Here is a 21,662-nt window from a genome sequence, read left to right on the forward strand (position 1 = left end):
TTCTTAGGTCTGCATCCTGAGTACTAACTATATTATTTGCATTTTTCATTTTTGGCAGATGACACTATAGATCAATGGAATTTCCTTGCCAAGTTTCAAGGTTGTCTGCTTATGAAAGATTGACGCATTCCATTTATACACTGGCTGTAACATATAATATTCTTTTGTACAATTTTCAGGCAAAGTAAGAGGAGTATACATTTGAACACTACTGAAGCAATAGTCCAGGGGTGATAAAATTAGTCCTAAGTACTTTTCAATAATACTTTGATACCAAACATTTCAAAATTTTGATTCTACATCTGAGACTTACTGCTCACAAGTTAGTTTTAGGCCAGGTGGCCAGACTTCTAAAATTTTTAATAATTAGCACATTGGGCCGCCTGTGAAATAATGTATTTTTCCACTCCATCAACTGTTCAGAATATTCATTTATCTAAACATCTAATTACAAGTGCCGTATTGTAGAGCATTATGTCACAAATATAATGTGACAAGCCAGATTCCTCCAGAGTCCTTCATATACCTGTGAGTTATATTTTGTCAGGTCAAGAATTCTAAGGCATATCAGAAAAACAGGTTGAGGTGTGTATTTTGTTGTTGTTTTTAAAGAAAAAAAAACCCTGTCTTCGCATTAGATTATTTTAATATATCGGTGGTCTTGCTTCAGATGACTTCTGAAAGAATAATCCCCAACAAAGATGACACGCCAAATACAATCAGTTAGAGGCTAATAAACTGATCATCATAAGACCAAAATGAAATTAAGCATAACTTCATTAGACATGCATGAAAATTACTTCAGTATTATGTGGGGAGAGGGGAAGGTGGTGGTGAGAAAAAAATAATCAAAGATTATACAGGCAGTCCCCGGGTTACATGGATCCGATTTACATCGGATCCCTACTTATAAACGGGGTGAGGCAACCCCGCACTAGCTTTTTCCCCCCAGCAGACCAGGGAGATGCGAAGCTAGCGCCTCTCCCCCCCCAGCAGACCAGGGAGACGCGGAGCGGCTTTTCTCAGCAGACACCTCAGCTTGAAAATAAAGGACTGAAGGAAGTGAGGTGTGGGAGAATAAAACTGATCTCTGGAGAAATGTTTGGCTAGAGTTTCCCCTACAATATGTACCAGTTCCGACTTACATACAAATTCAACTTAAGAACAAACCTACAGTCCCTATCTTGTACGTAACCCGGGGACTTCCTGTATGCTTCTCCAAATTATTTGAACATCTTGAGCCTTCCAAACTGGTGGGAATGGAAATATCACAACATATTTCCTTGGGAGATTTCCATTTCTATAAGAGTCTCATTTGATATTTAACATTTCTGTGTTTGTTCCGAGTCATAACAAGCATAAAAAACATTCTTCTCTTTCTCTCTCACTGTTTTCTGAAGAGAGCAGATCTTAAAATCTTTTGGCTTAACTTCAGTTCTAGAAATGAACCCAAAGTTCAGAGGAGATATTTATATTAAATAGTTCATTGATTCCTTGTTTTAAACATAATGGTGAGTAACTTAGCCCTGGTCTACACTAGAACTTTATTTTGAAATAACCCCCCTAAGGTCAAATTTATAAGCAGAGTGTCTATGCTACCAAGCCCGTTATTTCTAAATAATGTTCCACTTAATTCAAAATCTGTACTCCAACTTTTCATCAGGAATAACACGAATTATGAAATAGTTATTTTGAAATAGCGGTAGTGTAAATGCTCTGGTGCTGTAATTAACGGGAATAATTAACGGCAATAATTGAAATAATTGGCCTCTAGAGGTCTCTCACAACTGCAGCTCTGACCTCTCTGGCCACACATGGCATCTCCACCGCTCACCCTCCTCCTGAAGAGCTCCAAAAATCCTGGCAAGAGAAGGGCTTCTTGCATGTGGCCAGCTTTGCAAGTCCTGTGCGACAGAGCAGGACATGAGGCTGACATGAGTGACCCCAAAGCTCGCTCAGACCCTCCCATGCCTGCCACCACTTTGTCTTCTCCTATGGCAGCCACTGCCCAGGGATGCAGAAGAGCGCCAGCCTGGACTGGAGCAGAGTTTGACCTCATTGAGGTGTGGGGAGAGGAGACCAACCTCCAGGATCTCTGCACCAGGAAAAGGAATGTGAACACCTAAGACCAGATCGCTGCCAGGCTGGCTGAGAGAGGGCACAGGAGGACCCTCAGCCAGTGCCAGCTGAAGATTAAAGATCTGCAGGAAGCCTACTGCAAGGCCAGGAAGCAGAGCAGACACCCTGGTGTAGCACCTCAGACCTGCCGCTACTGCGAGCAGCTTGACGCCATCCTGGGAGAGGGGCTGGTCACCTCCCACACCGTCATCGAGTCCAGCCAGGACACGTTTGTGTCAGCCTGTAGGTCAGGGTTGCAGAGGAGGAGGAGAGAGGAGGCCAGCCAGGCGACCAGGCCTGCCGGCCAGAAGCTGCTCCTCTCTCTGGAGCTGGTGCCTCCCCTCCCAGGACATCTCCCAGGCTTCCAAGAAACCCCAAGGAAGGCATGGTGAGTTCTCTACTTTTCCCTATCTACAAGCGGGGTCAGGTGATGGGCTGCGAGGGGCTGCACGATCCTCTCTTGGCCTACTCAGCCTGGGAGTCACACAACAGCCTGTTCACATGTGTGCACATGAAGCACCAGTCTGGAGGACTCAGCTCCATGACGCTTTCATACAGGAAACCTTCAGTTCTTCCCACAAGGCTCCTGTCCTGGAGAGGCCTGCCTTACTCTGGCCTCCATGGTGGGACATCTCCCCATGACAAGCCACCACTAAGGAGTCTGGGATCATAGGACCACATAGCACTGTCACATACAGCCCAGGGTCATGCCCGCACTCAGTCAGCATCTGCTCCCAATCAAGCGTGGTGATGTGGAGGAGACTGATCTCATGTATAGGAACTTACTTCACTCAGCGCACAGTCAACCAGTGGAACTCCTTGCAAGAGGATGTGGTGAAGACTAGGACTTTAACATGGTTCAAAAAAGAGCTAGGTAGATTCATGGAGGATAGGTCCTAAAATGGCTATTAGCCAGGATGGGCACGAATGGTGTCCCTAGCCTCTGTTTGTCTGGAGGTGGATGACAAGAGAGGGATCATGTGAGGATTCCCTCCATCTGGAGCATCTGGTATTGGTCAGTGCTAGCAGACTCAGTATGGTCGTTCTTATGAGGAAGTGGAGGGGGACCCAGTAGCTTGCTCTCTCTGACGAGTGGTACCTGCCACTCACATGCACTGCCCTCAGGAGCATATGGCCTGCTTGCAATCCCTCATCTAAGGACTCCAGGACAAGTGCCAGGAGTGGATCGCTGACCAGGAGGAGCACCAGGCTGACCAGAAGCAGAGGAAGGCCACCTGGGAACAGACACACCTCTCCCAACTCCTCGCCCCCTTCAGTGGGCAGGGATAGAAGTTTTCTCTCTGCAGGATGCCACTAGTACTGGACTTGGCATGTGTGGGACACAGAAGGAAGCTGAGCTACTATGTCCCCACCTCCCTCCTGCAGGCTCCTGGCCCGGCTGGCACCTTCCCATGCCTGCTCGTCCCTGGCCATGGGTGTTGCGATGCTCCCCTGAGATGTCTGTGCCCCTGAAGGAAAGTGCCCACTGACTAGGCAACATATGGCTTTGCTCAAAGCACATTGTCATTGTCTGAACCGAGACCTTTGGTGTCAGCTCAGAGATTAGGGCTCAGCTTCATACACGGTGTCTCCTGTGATGACTGCCCTTGTAACTTTTCTTCACGGCTGGGCCAGCTGTGAGTGTGGTGAATCCTCCAACTCTCATGCCATGTACCGGACTGAGCAGGAGCCACAGGTGGAAACTCACCTGGAAAGAGCTCATGTGAGAGCAGATGGCCTGTCTGCAGTCCCTTGTCCAGGGACTCAAAGACAAGCACCAGGAGCGGGCTGCTAACCAGGAGCAGAGGAAAGCTACCTGGGACCAGCTGGTGAACCAGTATGATGCCCTGTTCTACAGCCTCATCTTGGTGATGGCGCTCATAGCATTGTGCATAGAGTGGGCCACCAGACACTTTCCTGCCCCCCCCAGAGGTTCTCCTCCTAGACTCTCCAGGAGCTTCTGAGACCCCAGAACATGGGGCAGTGGGACCTCTTGTTACTGAGACGCTCCAAATCTGTTACCCCAGAGTCTCAGAAACATTCTGACAGCCAAAGCCTGCAGACCACCTGGAGGCAGGTGCCACTCCCAGCCCCATCTCTGAGCCCCTGGCTCTCCTCCCACATTCCAGGTCATTTACCTGTTCCCTCCCATGTTGTATATACCCCCAATAAAGAGTCCTGTTTTTTTCACAAAAGAGGTCTTTATTGTTTTCTCTGAGGGGGGTGGGAAAGGGGAAGGTGGGAAGGGAGCGAAGAGGCAGGGGGCATTGTGGAGCACACAACAGGCCGCCACCACGAAGGGGATGTTGTGCTCACTGAGGTCCCAGTGGGTAAGGAGACTCCTGAACCTCCCCTTTAATGCACCTTCCACCAACCAAATGCACCTTCCACCGCCATGCAACACCTGCTCAGCCTGGTGTTGAACTTCTCCTTGCTGGGGTCCAGTGTAGGGCTTCATGAGCAAGAGGAGGAGTAGGCTGTGTCACCCAGAATTACGATGGGCATGTCCACCTCCCCGACTCTCATAGACTCATAGACTTTAAGGTCAGAAGGGACCATTTTGATCATCTAGTCTGACCCCCTGCACAATGCAGGCCACAGAATCTCACCCACCCACTGCTAGAATAATCCTCTCTCCTATATCTCAGATATTGAAGTCCTTGAAACGATGGTTCAAAGACCCCAAGATGCAGAGAATCCTCCCACTAGTGACCCGTGCCCCATGTTCCTAAGCATATTATTATTCCAATTATGACTATTCATATAAACAGCTACTTGAAAAATTTCAAAATATGAATTTCAATACAAAATAAATTGGTACAGTTGGGGGAAAAAGTGCTGGTGGGTATCTTTAGGAAGAGGTGGGAGTTCTGAAAGATGCGGCATTGTGCGCCTTTCCTGACTATCCAACGTTGTTGTCGGTGAAACGTTCCTTGTGATCCAGGAGGGCCTGCAGCGCAATGAAGATCTACCCCTTCCTGCTGATAAAGGCACGGTGGTCGGGGGGCCAGGGTAGGGAGGTGTGTGCCATCTATTTTCCCCCTCCCCCCGCAGTTGGGGAAGCCATGGTGGTGTCCACGTTTCCCAGAGTGATGACTTTGGCTACCTACATGAGCATTGCCCCAACTGTGGTTTTCCCCTAACCAAACTGGTTCCCTTACTGAATAGTAGCTGTCCAGCGTGGCGAGCTTCCACAGGATGATGGCAATGTGCTGCTGCCTGTGTATGGTGCTCTCATGTGGGTGTCCTGTTGCCTGAGGGCAGAGGCGAGCCACTCACAGAGCTCCAGGAAGGTGGTCTTACACATACAGAAGTTCTGCAGCCACTGCTGATCGTCCCACCCCTGCAGGATGATGCGGTCCCCCCCCGTCCGAGCTCATCTCCCACCCCCAGAAGCAGCGTTCCACGGTGTCCAGAGTACTGAGAGTCATGCACAGCAGCAGGAGTGCCAGGACTTGGGTGAGCAGGGCCTGCGGTCTGGGCTGGGGTTCCTCCTGCTGGTCCTTGTCCTCATTGTGCTGAAGGAACATGTGGGCAGTCTGGACGTGCTGCGCCATGAGCCCCAGGTGCCTGGCCCTGTTTTGCAACAGCTCTGGCTCCAGGCTGTGAGTGCTGTGGCATCCGCAACCAGAGCACAAGAAGGCCTGTGCCCATTGCATCTCTTTTGTGTCCCGCAAGGGGGGAGGCAGTGGAGGAGTGTTGTGTGAAACGTGGCCATAGAGAGCAGCCCTGATAGTGCATGTCACAGCTTGCCTGACCAAGCAGCCATAGGAAGCATTCACCCTCCTGATGCCCTCCCCAGAGTGCTTCCGGGGGCGCTAAGTCCATGGCAGGTCCTATCCAATGTGGACATGCTATTTCGGACTAAATCAAACTAATTTCAGTGCTTCTTCATGGGGGGGGGGTGGAACATACTATTTTGAATCTGTAAAATTAGAAGTTAAGTCAAATTTAGTCATTTTGAAATCGTTTCCTACTGTAGACCTGGCCCTAAAGAACTTGTACACTGGGAAACACTACAGCACAAAAAGTAACCATTTGAACAAAATCACTTTCAGTAGAATGTAAATCTAGTGATCCGAATACTCATCCAATTTGATTTAAGATAAAACAAGATGAAAATCATGTATTTCAGATGCCAAAATGACACCAATGGCCAAACTCCTTATGACTACCTTCTTTCACGTCTCCCTTTTCAGGGGGCTGTGTCTAGACTGCATCCCTTTTCCGTAAAAGGGATGCAGATTAGACACATCGCAATTGCAAATGAAGCGGGGATTTAAATCCTCCCCACTTCATTTGCATAAACATGGCTGCTGCTTTTTTCCGGCTCGGAGCTTTGCCGGAAAAAAGCACCAGTCTAGACGGGGATCTTTTGGAAAATAAAGCCTTTTCTGAAAGATCCCTTATTCCTTTTTTAAGAGGATTTGCATAAACATGGCTGCTGCTTTTTTCCGGCTCGGAGCTTTGCTGGAAAAAAGCACCAGTCTAGACGGGGATCTTTTGGAAAATAAAGCCTTTTCCGAAAGATCCCTTATTCCTTTTTTAAGAGGAATAAGGGATCTTTCGGAAAAGGCTTTATTTTCCGAAAGATCCCCGTCTAGACTGGCGCTTTTTTCCGGCAAAGCCCCGAGCCGGAAAAAAGTGGTAGCCATGTTTATGCAAATGAAGCGGGGGGATTTAAATCCCCGCTTCATTTGCAATTGCGATGTGTCTAATCTGCATCCCTTTTACGGAAAAGGGATGCAGTCTAGACACAACCATAGTGATTAGCTGACTTTCTGAAGATTCTTGATGTTAAAAAAAATCTTGATGCAGTGTTTGCATATGATGGAAAATAAAGGCAGATCTGTGCTTTCATTTACAATAATATCAACTATGAGATTAGTAGCCTGTATACCAAGCTCAAATATGAGAATAGAACCCTGTTCCTTTCCTTGTGTCATTTTTCTTAGAGGTGGCTTGTCACATTTGTCAGATGCTGGTATTATTGTACAGATCACATTTGGAGCTTTAATTCTATTTCCTTGCAGGTATACAATAACCTTTCTCCTAAATTAATGTTCCGAAAGGGAAGATCGTGCTGTCCCTTTTGTAAGCTGATAAATCTTTAGCTCTTTCATTTGCCAACAGCCAAAATACCTGACCCTTTTTGTAACATACCATAATTAGTCTTCTAAATATTCAGTTCTGATCTTGGAAACCATACCCTTGATCAGTCCCTTGGTACATAATTTTATTCAAATATTTGATCCTCAGAACTGTGCCAGGCATAAAGATTGTTTGAGTGTTTCTTTTACATAATGCATGCCAAGGTGTTCTTCACACAGAATACTTATAGAATGATTTCTACTCTTCCCTTAGCACCAGAACATTTCTTCATACTGAGCTGCTTGCTCATGCAAACTTGCGATATAGGACCATTGCTTCTTCTGGGTTCTTCCTGTAGTTTGTTTATTGTCCTTTTTTTTGTTTATCATTCTACTTCCTCTTGTTGTTCCTTTTCATCGTCCTTAATTTTGACAGTTCCCAAGATATTGAGTCGTCTGATGAAACCCGTCTCTGTGTGTGTTTTCTTATAATGTTGCTATGCTCCTATAAGGGAGCATTATACGCACTGTTAGGGAATTGCTATGATACTTTTTAAATACAAATATGCTACTCAGTAAAAAATGTACAGTATTTGGTGCTCATGATTATGAAAAGCTTCATAGCACTTATTGGAACCATATGTACAGTAGGCAGTTTTGCAGATTTTCCTACACAGTTTTATTAATGTACTTTGAATCCGCTGTTATTCCAGTCCTGAGACTAATGATCAAACATTACCATTAATGTGGAACTGCATGACGGTTTTGTGGAATAGGGCTGGAATAGTCAAACTCATTGTCGCTTATGCCAGGATTTGAGCCCAGAGCTGCAGAGATATCACTAACTTTCAGTGTCATCTAGATATAGTCACTATGATCCAGCTTTTATGTGTGCATTGTGTGGAGCTTGGTTCTCATTTTTATTAAGCCCCCTAGACACCGACAGTGAATGCACATTTTAAGGCCCATTATGTTGCCAGAGTAGTATCAAGAAGATGAAATGTTCAAGAGATTCAGTCCCATATCTTGTTATCTTTCTGTCCAAGACACCACATTTGTTATCATTTCCCCCAGCTTTGCATGAGAGATATTCATGTTTTTCACCAAAATTCTTAAACTCCAGGAGCTGTAGCGTTCCTTTTTTTCCTCAGAAGTGTTCTCATAACTCTGGAAACACCTGGGGCTTTCTTTCAATGGTGAATGAGAAGGAAGAGACAAAAAACAGGACTAGGCAGCGCTTTAAAGACTAACAAGGTGGTTTGTTAGGTGATGAGCGTTCGTGGGCCAGACTCACTTCCTCAGATCAAATTGTGGAAGAAAATCGGCACGAGCATATATACCAAAGGGATACGATAAAAAAAAAAAGTGAACACATATAAAATTGACAAATCAGATTTTAGAACAGAGGCGGGGTAAGGGGGGGAGGTTAGACAGTAAGGGAAATTATCCCCCCCCAAAAAACTTGAGCCACTTGCAGGAAATTGCATGAATTGTCATTCCAACTTGTATTTCCTTAGTATTGCAAAGACTAGAGTAAAAGAAGCTGAAGTAGCTAAGGGTTGGATACAACTTTCTCTCATGACTTACACTTCTTTCATTTCTCTCTGAATTTCACAATGGGTTAAGTATCAACAATATTTCTGTTCTGTTGTCTTTCAGATTAGCCTGAATTAGATCACAAAATTATACATTGCCAAAGGGGGGAAGGTGGCCATAACATTGTATTTGTTGCTGATATTCTTCAGAGGGAAAAATGCATTTAAAACACTAACATGTTTTCCTTTCTGCCTGTTCTGAGCCATTTTAGTTCAATTTAGAATACATAAAAAGTTTTTTATCGGGAGTTCTGGCTCCAGCCTTTCTGACAAAATGTTAAAAATGCAGCTCATGACAACAAAATATAATATAACCACAGAAAAAACAGTAGCAGATCCCAAAAATCCAGACCAGCAGCAGGAAGGGATAAGATTCCCCCAAGATCCCTTCCTCATCTCATTCCGAATGCCTGGGACAAAAGAATAGGATTTTTCAACACATACTGAAGGAAACCCCAAATGGACAATTTCATAGAATCATAGGGTTGGAAGAGACCTCAGGAGGTCCTTGAGTCCAAACCCCTGTTAAAAGTAGGACCAATCCCATCTAAATCATCCCAGCTAGGGCTTTATCAAGCCAGAACTTAAAAAAACTGTAGGGTTGGAGAGTCCACCACCTCCCTAGGTAACCCCTTCCAGTGCTTCACCACCCTCCTAGTAAAAAAGTGTTTCCTAATATCCAATTTAGCAACCCTTCCCCCCCACACACTGCAACTTGAGACCATTGCTTCTCATTCTGTCATTTGTCACCACTGGGACCAGGATGGGATTGGATTTAAAGTCAGTGGGCAAACATGGAGAACAGCCTTCCCATAGTTCACTGTAAGAAATGGACCTCTTCATGCTCATGAAGCAGGAGGGAGCACTTCACCACAAGTGAGCGCCCGGTACAAGAAGTAGACTGTGAGTTGCCCATGAAGTTGGACAATATGTTTTGCTCAATAGTATATTTGCTGAAAAAATGCAGTTTTAAGGCAACCAACATGATTTGTGAATGTTGGGTCAGATTCAGTTAGTTGGCTGAAAAATGCATAAAATAGTTGACACGATTTTTCACTCTTTAAGTGAAATGTTTCAAAATTATTTCAAAATTTAACTGATTTTTTTTTAATTTATTACAATATACCCAGAAATTAAAAGTGAAATACCGCCCCTGACTTTATTTGGCTCTAAGAAAATGTATTTTCTTTGATCTGAACTAATTTTTGTTGTCATCATTTTATGGCAAGAAGAAAACAATCAAACAACAAAAGAAGTTTCTCTACCCACCCCCACCCTACCCCCATTTTATATTTCATGTTTTACTGGAGAATTTACTGGCTGTTTTTCTTCATTTCCGTTTTTTGTTTTTCTTCATTTACATCATTGGGTGGAGCTGAGGATGAGGGCTTCAGTATGCACCTGCCCCTTGGCTGCCCCAAGACCTCTCTCACCTCAGCAGCTTGGGGCAAGTGAAAAGCACCTGTCCATGACCGCTGCAGCTGCAGCAGGCACAGCTAGAGGAGGGGTGCATGTCCCCCATCTAGGGGAGAGAGAGAGACACAAACAAGCTCTCTGAAATTAGATCACTGTGTCTTTCTCGACCTCTGCCCCCTGCTGCCCCAGTGGGGTGATAGCTGTCCTGGTCCCCTTCTGTGACTCCTTGCTGTCCCCTGTGGTCTTGAGACAGTATAATTGTCCTTGCTAGCGGAGCTCTCCCTTCTGTTTTATGAGAAACAATCACATTCCAGGTACATGCTACAGTCCGGGTACAACCAAACCCTTACCTTACTTTGTGATGATACGAAGAAGCTCTATATCAAATTTGGTGGTTCTAGCACTTACCATTTAGGAGGAGTTCTTAAACATACAGGCTACATCTATACTGGCATGATTTTCTGGAAATGCTTTTAATGGAAAACTTTCGGAAAAGAGCATCTAGATTGGCACGGATGCTTTTCCGCAAAAGCACTTTTTGCAGATAAGCGTCCGTGGCCAATCTAGGAGCGCTTTTGCGCAAAAAAGCCCCACTCACCATTTTCGCGATTGGGGCTTTTTTGCTCAAAACAAATCTGAGCTGTCTACACTGGCCCTTTTGCACAAAAGTTTTGCGCAAAAGGGACTTTTGCCCGACCAGGAGCGGCATAGTATTTCCACAAAAAGCACTGACTTCTTACAGTAGGAAGTCAGTGCTTTTGCGGAAATTCAAGCGGCCAGTGTAGACAGCTGGCAAGTTTTTCTGGAAAAGTGGCTGATTTTCTGGAAAAACTGGCCAGTCTAGACACAGCCACAGATTGAAAGACACACAAACTCTCTGAAGTATATAGTAGATTTTGTTTTTTGGTTTGGCCGCCAAACCAAAACATAAATAAATAAATAAATCTGGAGGCTCTAGATGTGAATTCCCTGTGAATCCTCAACAGCTCAGTGCTTCTTGGTGTTCATGCTTCAATTCAACCCTCACCCTCACGTTCACTATCTGAGGGTACGTCTACACTACAGCGCTAGTTCGAACTAACTTAGTTCGAATTAGTTAATTCGAACTAAGCTAGTTCGAACTAGCGCATCTAGAACTAAAAACTAGTTCGAACTAGCGTTTTGCTAGTTCGAACTAGCGCGTCCACACTGATTGGACGCAGGGGGGCATTTAAGGGCAGCTGAAACCGGTTCTGGCAGGGCATCAGGTCAGCAGTTGCTTTGTGTGGCTGCTGTCTGAGGCTATCTGAGGCTCGTGCTTAAAGGGACCCCCCCTGGACAGCCGGTTCTCAGCTTTTCCTGCTTGCTTGCCAACCTCGCCGAGGGACAGCAAAGCGTCGGTCTCTGTGCCCGTCTGTGTCGGTGCTTCCCTTCGGGGGGGACCGCCGCAGGTGGCAACATGGAGCCACGGCTCGCCCTGCACCTTCTGGTGCACGTTCTGGACTTGCTGCTGCAAGCCTGCCAGCAATGGCTCGAGGCTGCCTGGCACCACCTGGGGAACGTCAGCCCCCTGCCTCTCCGCCTGGCCGCCCTGGGGGCCGTGGAGGAGCCGCGGCGGCGCCCCGGCACCGGCGTGCCCCGCCGCATCTGGCGTCTGGACACCAGCAGCGACTGGTGGGACCGCATCGTCCTGGAGCGCTGGGACGACCGACAGTGGACCCAGAACTTTAGGATGAGGAGGGACACCTTCCTGGAGCTCTGCGAGTGGCTCGCCCCTGCCCTGCAAAGAAGGGACACTCGCATGAGACCCGCCATCCCCCTCCAGAAGCGGGTGGCCATCGCCCTCTGGAAGCTCTCCACGCCGGACAGCTACCGATCCGTCGGGAACCAGTTCGGCGTGGGGAGATCCACTGTCGGAGCGGTGCTCATGCAGGTACGGCGCTCGTCGGCCACCGAGCCGGGGGGGAGGGGGGCTGCGAGGAGGGGATGGGCCGCCCCAGGGACAAAGGGGGGGGCGGGAGGAGGCGAAAGCGCCCCGCACCGGAGGGGTCGGGCTGTCCCGGCCGTACTACACGCCGCCAGGGGGGTTGCTTCCGGGAGTGGGGCGCGGGGCACTGCCAGGGCACGCACGCTCCCAGCCACCCGGGCGCCCCACTGATTGACGCTTTGCTGTGTCTCTCTCCGCAGGTGGTCAAGGCCATCAACCGGGTGCTGCTCCGCAGGGTGGTCCGCCTCGCCAACCCGGATGCCGTCATCCGGGGATTCGGCGCCCTCGGCTTCCCCAACTGCGGGGGGGCCATCGACGGGACGCACATCCCCATCCGTGCCCCGGAACACCAGGCGTCCCGGTACGTGAACCGCAAGGGGTACTTCTCCGTCATCCTGCAGGCCGTATGTGACCACCGGGGACAGTTGACGGACATAAATGTGGGCTGGTCCGGCAAAGCACACGACGCCCGGGTGTACCGGAACTCCTCCGTGTGCCAGCGGCTGCAGGACGGGACCTTCTTCCCCGACCGCCACATCAGGGTCGGGGACGTGGACATGCCCGTCTGCCTGGTGGGGGATGCCGCCTACCCACTGCAGCCCTGGCTCATGAAGCCCTACACGGGACACCTCAATCCCTCCCGCCAGGCCTTCAATAACAGGCTGAGCAGGGCCCGCATCGTGGTGGAGGGGGCCTTCGGGCGACTGAAAGCCCGCTTTCGATGCCTCCTCACCCGTCTGGACCTGGCCGAGCACAACATCCCTCCCGTGGTGGCGGCATGTTGTGTGCTCCACAATTTGTGTGAGCGGAAGGGGGAGGCTTTCTTGCCAGCCTGGATGGCTGAGGCTGACCGCATGGCTGGACACTACGGTCAGCCCCGCACCGCCGCCGTCCGGGAAGCCCAGCGGGGGGCCATCCGGATCCGGGAAGCCCTGCGGGAGAGCTTCCAGGTGGAGGAGGAGGAGGACTGACCTCTCCCTGCATGCCCCACCGGGGCCTTCTTCCACCCTACCCCCCCCTTCCCCTTTCCCCTCCCTACCTACTGTCAAATAAAGACACCTGTTTTTCCAACAAAAACGTCTGTTTATTTCACAGAACTGGGGTGGGGGAGGGAGGAATGAAGGTGGGAGAAGGGAGGGGGAAACCTGGGACGAGGGAGCTGGAAGGGGAGGGGAGGGAAGGGAGGAAGGGAAAGGAAAGCTCAGGGGTGGGAGTCCGGGTGCCTCTCCCGTCTCGCCACACTGCGGGTCCGGGGGCGTCGGTGGGGAATGGTTGTGGAGGGGGGGGCAGAGAGGACAGGGGGTGTGGAGGAAGCAGGAGCGGAAGCAGGAGGAGCAGGAGGAGCAGGAGGAGCAAGAGGGGGAGCAGGAGGAGCAAGAGGGGGAGCAGGGGGAGCAAGAGGGGGAGCAGGAGGAGCAAGAGGGGGAGCAGGGGGAGGAGGAAATGGAAAGCGGTCTAGCAGGCTCTGGAGGTGGCCTCGCAGGGCACGGCCCTGCTCCTCCAGGGCCTCCAGACTCCTCTGGCGCAGCCTGAGGTCCTCCTGGACCCAGTGGTCCTGGAGACGGAGCTGTCGGTCCAGGAACCGGAGATGCCGCCTCTGGTAGTCCTCCTGGTTCCTGGCTGTCCTGCTTGCCCGGGCGCGGGCGGCTGCTGCAGGCGGTGTGGTGCGCCCTGCAGTCCCCGGTGCTGCAGCTGTGGTGCAAGAAGACCAGCGGTCAATTACCCCAGGGGCCCAGGTGTGTGAAACCCAGCTCCCCTCTGCAAGGCCAGGGCCCCTGCAGGATCCCCAGCTGCTGCTCCGTGGTGGGCAAGGCCCAGGCGCACGGTCCCGGGGCTCCCTCTCGCCCCAGCCCCCCGTACACATAAGGGGAACACGAGGGTACTCACAGGTGGACGCCTCCCCGGCCTCTGATGATGCAGGCGAGCGGCTCTGTGGGGTGCCTCGGGGGTCCCGGGTCCTGGGAAGGCTGGCAGCAGGCTCCTGGCTCTCAGAGCCCTCTTGCTCCTCCTCGGTGTCCAGGAGCGGTCCCTCTGCCCCGGGGTCAATCACGTCCCGGGGGGCAGGGACGGCATGAGCCCCCAGGAGGCGGTCCAGGGCATGGAAGTGGGGGCAGGCCTCCGGGTCAGCCCCTGGCAGGCAGGCCCGGGAGTAGGACTGCCGCAAGTCTTTAATCTTGCAGCGCACCTGCTCCCGGCTGCGCTGGTGGCCCCTGGCGGCCAGGCTGGCAGCCATGCGTCCATAGACGGCCGCATTCCGGTGGCTAGTGCGGAGATCGTGGACATTGGAGGCTTCCCCCCAAACCTCGATGAGGTCCACGATCTCCGCACTTGACCAGGCGGGCGCCCGCCTTTTGCGCCCCCGGGCAGGCTCCTGGGAGCCGCCAGGCTGGTCGTGGGGAGCAGTGGAGGGCTGGGAGCCCTCGGATGGCTGGCTCATTGTGTGGCAGGTGCAGGCTGTGCAGGCACGGGTGCTTGCAGCCTTGCAACTGGCACAAAGTGAGTAGCCAGCCCGTGGCCCTTTAAGGGCTCCGGGGCCGGGAGGGGGGCAATAGAGTTTCCCTGGTGTTGGCCAGAGTGGCCACCAGGGAAACCTGGGAAGCCTTAGCCTCCCACTAGTTCGAACTAAAGGGCTACACAGCCCTTAGTTCGAACTAGCTAGTTCGAACTAGGCGTTAGTCCTCGTAAAATGAGGTTTACCTAGTTCGAACTAAGCGCTCCGTTAGTTCGAATTAAGTTCGAACTAACGGAGCGCTAGTGTAGCGCATAGGAAAGTTAGTTCGAACTAACGTCCGTTAGTTCGAACTAACTTTCTAGTGTAGACATACCCTGAGAAATTTGTATGTGTGGCAGGTAGAACCATAGAGAGGCTAGTTCTCCAGTTGCTAGGAAGGAAGGTATATAATTTGAAAACAAAGAGGTGGTGCATGCAAAGTCACACTGAGCACCAGACAAGCGCAGCACAACTTAAGCTCTGAGCTACCCCAGGAAGTTCCTGTTCTGTTCATTCACAGAAAGAAAGATGGCAGGAGTGTCTTCCTTGTGGAAGCAGAGATGACACTAGATTCACAGAAGCCCAGGGCAGAATCTGAGGAATTGGCCATGAACCCCTCCTCCACACCCGTATCCACCCACATATTGGATTTTTGAAGCAAAAGCCCCCCTGGGGTGAGGATCCCTGGGCAGTTGCCCTGCTTTGTTACCCCCTAATGCCAGTCCTGGGTGGAAGCTCACAACACAAGCACGTATGTTATACTCTCAGTTACACTAGTAAAATCAAGGGTAGGGTTTAGTATTTCCAACTTCAAACAAAAATAATGAGTGAGCCCCTCCCCCAGTCATGCCATTTTGAAAATAATACATTTTGGATTATTTTGGTTTTGTTTGGTTTCTGTCCTTTGGAGTGCACTTGGTCCACTTTCACAAGTTTTGCTCCAGAATCATGAGGACTACACACTTTTTTAAGTGAGTCTCAGATATCTGCATAGTCCCATGAATTCAGGAGCTGGGTCTTTAGGATAAACACCGAAAATTGCCAGAGGAATTTTACGGAATGTTGTTACTGCTTCCGTTATCTGACTGCAAAAATCTATAGATGCATAGCAAAGGTCTGAGAGCAGCTAGGAATTTGTTAAACTCTGCCAGAGAGTGTGGATTAAAAGGAACAACCTGTGCAGTACTACCCGGGGGGGATGACTAAGTAAAAATGGCAGCATTTTACTTAACAGTCTGGCTGCTTGGTTTATTCCAAGCCGGATGTGTACTTCACAGAGGAAGAAAATTGTAGCTGTAGAACCAACACAGCCCAGAGCCAGAAAAATGCAACTCCTTCCTCTGCAGAGTAATGAGTGGCTGATTAGAAGACAATGGGCAGGATCCTCAGTTGGCAGGGCCGGCCTTAAGCCGACTTGGCTGAATCATGCCCTGCGCCTAAGGAGGCCCCGCGCCCAGAAGTCGGCTCGGCTCCCCCTTGCCTGCGCACGCTTGCAGGTGGGCGGGGAGACGCCCGGGTGTCACGTGACATCACGGCCCGGGATTTTAAAATTGCTAGGAGCAGGCGGCGCATGGCGCCGTGTGGCCTAGCTTCCGGTTCCCCTCCTTTGGGGCCCCTTACCCCGCCTGGAACCCAGTGCCCTTCCAATCTGGCTGCAGCCCCTGGAAGGGCTCGCACCGCACATGTGAGCTGCCGGCGGCAGGAAGAGTGGCTCCGACCACAGCTTCCCTCCACCCCCTTTTGCGGCAGCTGCAGGGAGATGGCGCCTCTGAAGCCAGTGGGGGGAGCTTCCAGAACTGCCCCTCCGTGCGCTCCTGAGTCCTCTCAGCCCTGCCGACCCTGGGACAGTCACCACCAGCAGGTGCGGGTGTGGAGGGATCTCTGGGCTCCCCAACCCCTCCTGAAGCCAGGACAGAGCCTCTCAAGTCTCCCGCTCTCCCCCGACCTTAGCCCTGACCTAAGAGGCCCCTGTCCCCCCCCACCTTGTTAAATGTGTCACAAGGCATCTGCTGTGCCAGGCCTAATGTTGTCACATTGAAGTGGTGAATAGGGGGGTTCCCAGGTGTTGTTTGGAGGTACAAAGCACCCACCTCCCCCACATCATGTGATTTGGAGTCGGGGACACATGGCCCTGCCAGGAGAGGCTGAGGGATTGGGGCTTGTTCAATCTGCAGAAGAGAAGGCGGGGGGTGGGGGGGAGTTGAGAGCAGCCTTCAGCTCCATGCAAGGGGGGGAGGGTCCAAAGAGTCTGGCGAGAGGTTGTTCTCAGTGGGGGCCGGTGGCAGAATGAGGAGCAACGCTGCAGTGGGGGGAGGTGTGCGTTGCAGATTAGGACAAACTCTTTCTCTAGGCCAGTGGGGAAGCCCTGGGCTGGGTTCCCTGGGAGGGGGGGGGCGGGAAGAATCTCCATCCCTAGAGGTGTTTCAGTCCCAGCTGGCTGGGATGGGGAGTTGGGGGGGGGGATCCTGCTCTGCACAGGGGATGGACTCCTGAGGGCTCTGCTCACCGGAGGGTTCTGGGGCTCTTCTCTGCCCGTCTGTGAGCTCCACGGTGGAACAGGAAAGAGCAAACTGTGGGGGCAGCCTGGCGGAGTAACAGGATGCACGAAGAGGGGGCACCACCGCACAGAATGGTGAGAGTGCAAGGAGAGGGGAGTGACCACTGGCAAGGAGATGGGGGTGCAGGGCACAGGGTCCTAGCAGCAATGGGGTGCAGGAGTGAGTCCAGTCCCCTGATGGGCAGCAGAGAGGCTGTGAGGGGGCTGTGGGACCCCGGTTTTGGAGCCCGCTCTCCCCTGGCTGGCAGGGCTGGCCTCGATGTCTCCGTGCAGGGTTTGTCTCACTGGGGTTTCACCTGCAGCCTGTCTAGCTCCTCACACCCTGGGAGGTGTCTGTGTGGCCACAGCTTCCCAGCCAGTGGGCTGTAGCCGGGCTGTGAAGCGGGGCAGGAGCAAAGTGGAAGGCAGGAGGTAGGGGAGGGGGGAATCTAGGGTGAGGAGGTGGGAGAGGAAGGGGCTTGTGTGGAGCGGGAGGGGGAAGAAAGGGAAAGGAACCAAGAGACAGGGTGGAGGAGAGACAAATGCCAGGGGGCCAAGTGCAGACATTGAGGAAAAGGCCAGGTGGGGAGGTGTCAGTGGGAAGGGGTCAGGGTAATGCTGGGAGAGGAGAAGAGAGGGGAAGGGCTATGGGGAGGAGGGGGAGATGCTGGGAGAAGGCTTGAAAGAAGGGGTGGGCATGAGAAAGGTGGGGATAGAGTAAGGCATATGTGAGGGCTCAGGGGCATGAGGGGAACAGGGGCATAGAGTGGTGAGGGGATGGGCATCAGGGAAAAAGAGGGCAAAGGGGGCAGGGCAGTGAGGAAGGGGGAGGCACCAAGAGGGTACAGGTCTAAGGGAAGGTGCAGGTGCCAGGGGATTCTGGGGGTGAAGCAGAAGGGCAGACACCTGCAGGGGAGGGACCAGCACCAGAGGAGAGACACAGGGCAGGTGTGTAGAGGAAAGTGTTAGAAGAGGGGTAGCTCACATGATCAGAGTGGGGCTACTGGAGGAGTGGGCACAAGGGGGAGAGACAGGCTGGTGGAGGGGAACAGGTTTCAGGAGGGCTGAGGGCAGTGAGATGGGCAGGAGTCAGGACAGCAGAGGAAGGTGAGGGGTTGGGGGGCAGCAGGCATCAGGGGAGATGATGGAGCAAGGAGAGGAGACATGGCAGCAGAGAGAAATAGTAAAGGTTTATAAAATATTTATTAATAACTTGGTAAACTGCCCTAAACCTTGTCTGGCCTGATTTGTGATTCTCAGTCCAGCAGTGATAGATAGGTAACACCAGGCCGAATTTGGCTTCTGTGGGGGGATAGGCTTTGATTAATTGCTTAGGCTCCACAGCAATTGCTTACCTAAGTCTTTTTTTTTCTCAACAAAAAATCCTGGGTGGGGGACCCAACAAAACAGTTTGAATTGGGCCCCACGCTTCCTAAAGCCGGCCCTGTCAGTTGGTATATATCTGCGGCACTGTACTAGTTTACAACAATCCAGCATCTGGCAATAAAACTCTAGCTATCGTTTAACTGAGAATTTAGTGCTTAATAATGGCCATTTTTTTTAGCTCTGTAATCTGAAATTCTTAAGTGGGAGCACATGCTGCAGTCATTCAGACTGAGGCTTTCCTATATTTACCAACCAACTGACTCAACCATGACCTGAAGGATCATTTGTATGGGAGGAAGACTTCATGCCCCTTCCGTTCTTGGCATTTCAGCAGAGAATTCCAGTAAGAGCATCCACTAGTTCTAACTGTGGTGGTGCTGTTTGTAGACTAGACACATGTCTACCAAAACTGGGCTACCAGTTAATGTCACGTTGATCAATAAACAGTGGCTAGGATAACTCCTTGCAGCTTCTGGCCCTTGTCTACACTACATGCGAAGGTCAAAGTAAAATATGCAACTCAATGTATCTTACATCACATTTCCGCACCATCCACGCAGCGGGAGGCCAATAGGGGCAAGCACTCCTGTCGGCTTACCTTACTTCTCATGAGGAGTAAGAGTACTAGTGCCAATGGGGTTGCCCTTTGAGTTTGATCTAGCAGATCCATACTACACCCGTGAAACTGACCCACAGAAGGTCGACCGTGGCACCGTTGATCTTCTGTGTAGTATAGATGTGCCCCTGAAGAGGGGCCAAGTCTAGTACTACAGATCCAACCCAATTCATATATTTTTATTTTTGAGGGGAGGGGTAACAGATGGGTTTACATCCTGATCCAAAACCAGAAGTGGCGTGTTTCCCTAACTTGGAGTGGATGCACCCAAAAGCTTGCAAGAATGTGTCTTCTTGTCTTGATTTTAATAACACCCTATGCAATCATGTAAATTCAGATAAATGTACTGTTCATTTTTCATTATTTTTTATTCATTATTCTTCTGTTTCAAACATTTCTGGCATACACTGACACAGCAGAAACAATACAGCGATTTAGATTACCAGCCACTTTCACAGAATAAATCTTAGTTTATAGAAAAAACAGACAACTCTCAAACTGCCCATGGCCTAAACATTATTTGACCAAACTATTTGACAAACAAATGAATGAACAACAAATACATGAGAAGAAAAAAGTATATTAGTTCTTGAATGGTTCAATAATCAAAATTGGGTTAAATTAATAATTAATATTATTTATAATGAATACTTCTCTTCTCATGAGAGAAGCCCTCCATCATATTATCAATTTTCGACCAGCTCTCCCTAATTGATTTTTCATACACTTGTTTCTAGTTGATGCATCTTTAATGGTTTAAATTGTTCACAACAGTGTGTATATACTGTGTCAGATCTTCAGCCTTGTAAATTGACTTCAGTGGAGTCATACTAATTTCTACAGCTGAGGATTTGTCCCATTTATCCAAAAAAGGGTGAACAGAAGCAATTCAGTACTCATTTGCACAGCGTAACCATATTCTGAAGTGTCAAACAAGCCAGGAAGTTTATAGCTAAGATGGAGCCTATATTAATTCTCCTTGCTCTTTCATTTCCAGGAAACCTATTCTAAAGTAATATGGATCTATTCAGGCAGGAGCTCTTCTCTGTGACCTTAAAGTAGCTGAAGGGCATCAGATGCCCTGTTTATACCACTGAGATACACCTCAGTGGACTACTGATAGATTAAAAAAAGCATAACGGGCAATCTTCTAGTCATGCACCATTACCATAACCTCAACCAAACCACATTACCTTAGGCACAGTGCAAAAACACCTGCATGGGAGGATTTCACAGCACAGATTTCAACACAGAAACTCTCCATAATGCATGATTATGGAATGTGTGTGTGTATATGAGACAATGGTGCCATTATTTTGAAGTGTGTGCATAGACTATCATGGATAATGCTACGGTTTTACAATTGTAACAGCAAGTCCCAATTTTTCTGTATGAAGCTAAGAGACAATACATTATTTCAGACTGTGCAAGAAAGATTTGCAGCACCTGTGGGGAAAATGACCTTGTTTCTTGGCACCTTTATAAAAGTGAATTGTTTTGCAGTTTCATCTCACGTTTATGATTTTTCCAGTAAATCAAAAAGCAGCCTTTTCAGGTGAGAAACTGCCAGTTTAAAAATTTTTGTTTAACTAGATTCTGGAGGAAATTCCCAATATTACTTGAAATACATTACAATATTACTTGGAATACATTATTTCTATTATTGTCGTCTCCCTTTCCTTTTAGCAAAGCAACAACTGCATCATTGATAACTAGAAGAATTTATTATTTGGTTATATTTGTAAATTGTCAAACTTAGAATGTACTCTATATTTTTGCAATGGAAATTAGCAACTGTATAAAGTTCTAGTGATACATAGTTCGTCATTATGTTACCCATTCAAAAACATTTCGGATATTGCTGACTAAAAAATAAGTCTCAAACCATTACCTGCAAAAACAACAAGTGGACCTGTGGCACTTGAGGCTATGTCTATGCTGCCAGGTTATTTTGAAATAAGTTATTTCAAAATAATAACTCCCAAAATAACTATTTTGAAATAAGCTTATTCCTCTTCACAAGCAGGAGTTACTATTTTGAAATAACAAGCCCATTATTTTGAAATAACAGCCTTGGTCATGTAGATGCTCACCTTGTTATTTCGAAATAAGAGGAGTTATTTTGAAATAACTCCTCAGTGTAGACATGCCATTAGGGAGTCACAAAAATATATAGGCTCATGAACGTCCGTAGGTAAAACCCACTTCATCAATTATAGTATGTGCGTAAGGCGCTCATAAGACCAATGAATTTGCCTATAGGCAAATTAAAATCAGTACAGGGCAAAGCAAGTGTTTCATCCCCTTGTGGCAGTTTGTGAACATAGATGACAATAGTCTACTATTGCTGTCACTTTGCAGAGACACTCTTTTAGCTCAGGTCCTAGAGACTTATTCTGCAGTTCTCAGTGATCCCATCAAATTCTGTTGATTTCCCTGTCATATTCC

The 21,662-nt window shown here is 49.4% G+C and overlaps 1 protein-coding gene across 1 annotated transcript; it reads right to left on the reverse strand.

Moving 5' to 3' along the window:
* Nucleotides 1–13,268: 13,268 nt before the first annotated feature.
* LOC149523635 (uncharacterized) lies at nt 13,269–14,948 on the reverse strand. The gene is made up of 2 exons (XM_089781816.1): nt 14,073–14,948; nt 13,269–13,877 (listed from the first exon to the last, which is right to left on the reverse strand). The coding sequence occupies exons 1-2, from the start codon at nt 14,620–14,622 to the stop codon at nt 13,387–13,389; spliced, it is 1,041 nt and encodes a 346-aa protein (XP_089637942.1). The 5' UTR covers nt 14,623–14,948; the 3' UTR covers nt 13,269–13,386.
* Between the last annotated feature and the right edge of the window lie 6,714 nt (nt 14,949–21,662).

The sequence above is a fragment of the Pelodiscus sinensis genome, chromosome 13, assembly GCF_052426305.1.
Source record: "Pelodiscus sinensis isolate ZL-2025 chromosome 13, ASM5242630v1, whole genome shotgun sequence".
NCBI classification, from domain to species: Eukaryota; Metazoa; Chordata; order Testudines; family Trionychidae; genus Pelodiscus; species Pelodiscus sinensis.

Excerpts from the sequence above, each read along its gene's own strand:
- LOC149523635 (XM_089781816.1), bottom strand. The coding sequence starts at position 14,622 with ATGAGCCAGCCATCCGAGGGCTCCCAGCCCTCCACTGCTCCCCACGAC. Across the intron at positions 13,878-14,072 it reads GGCCGGGGAGGCGTCCACCT|CTGCAGCACCGGGGACTGCA; the intron begins GTGAGTACCCTC and ends CTTGCACCACAG.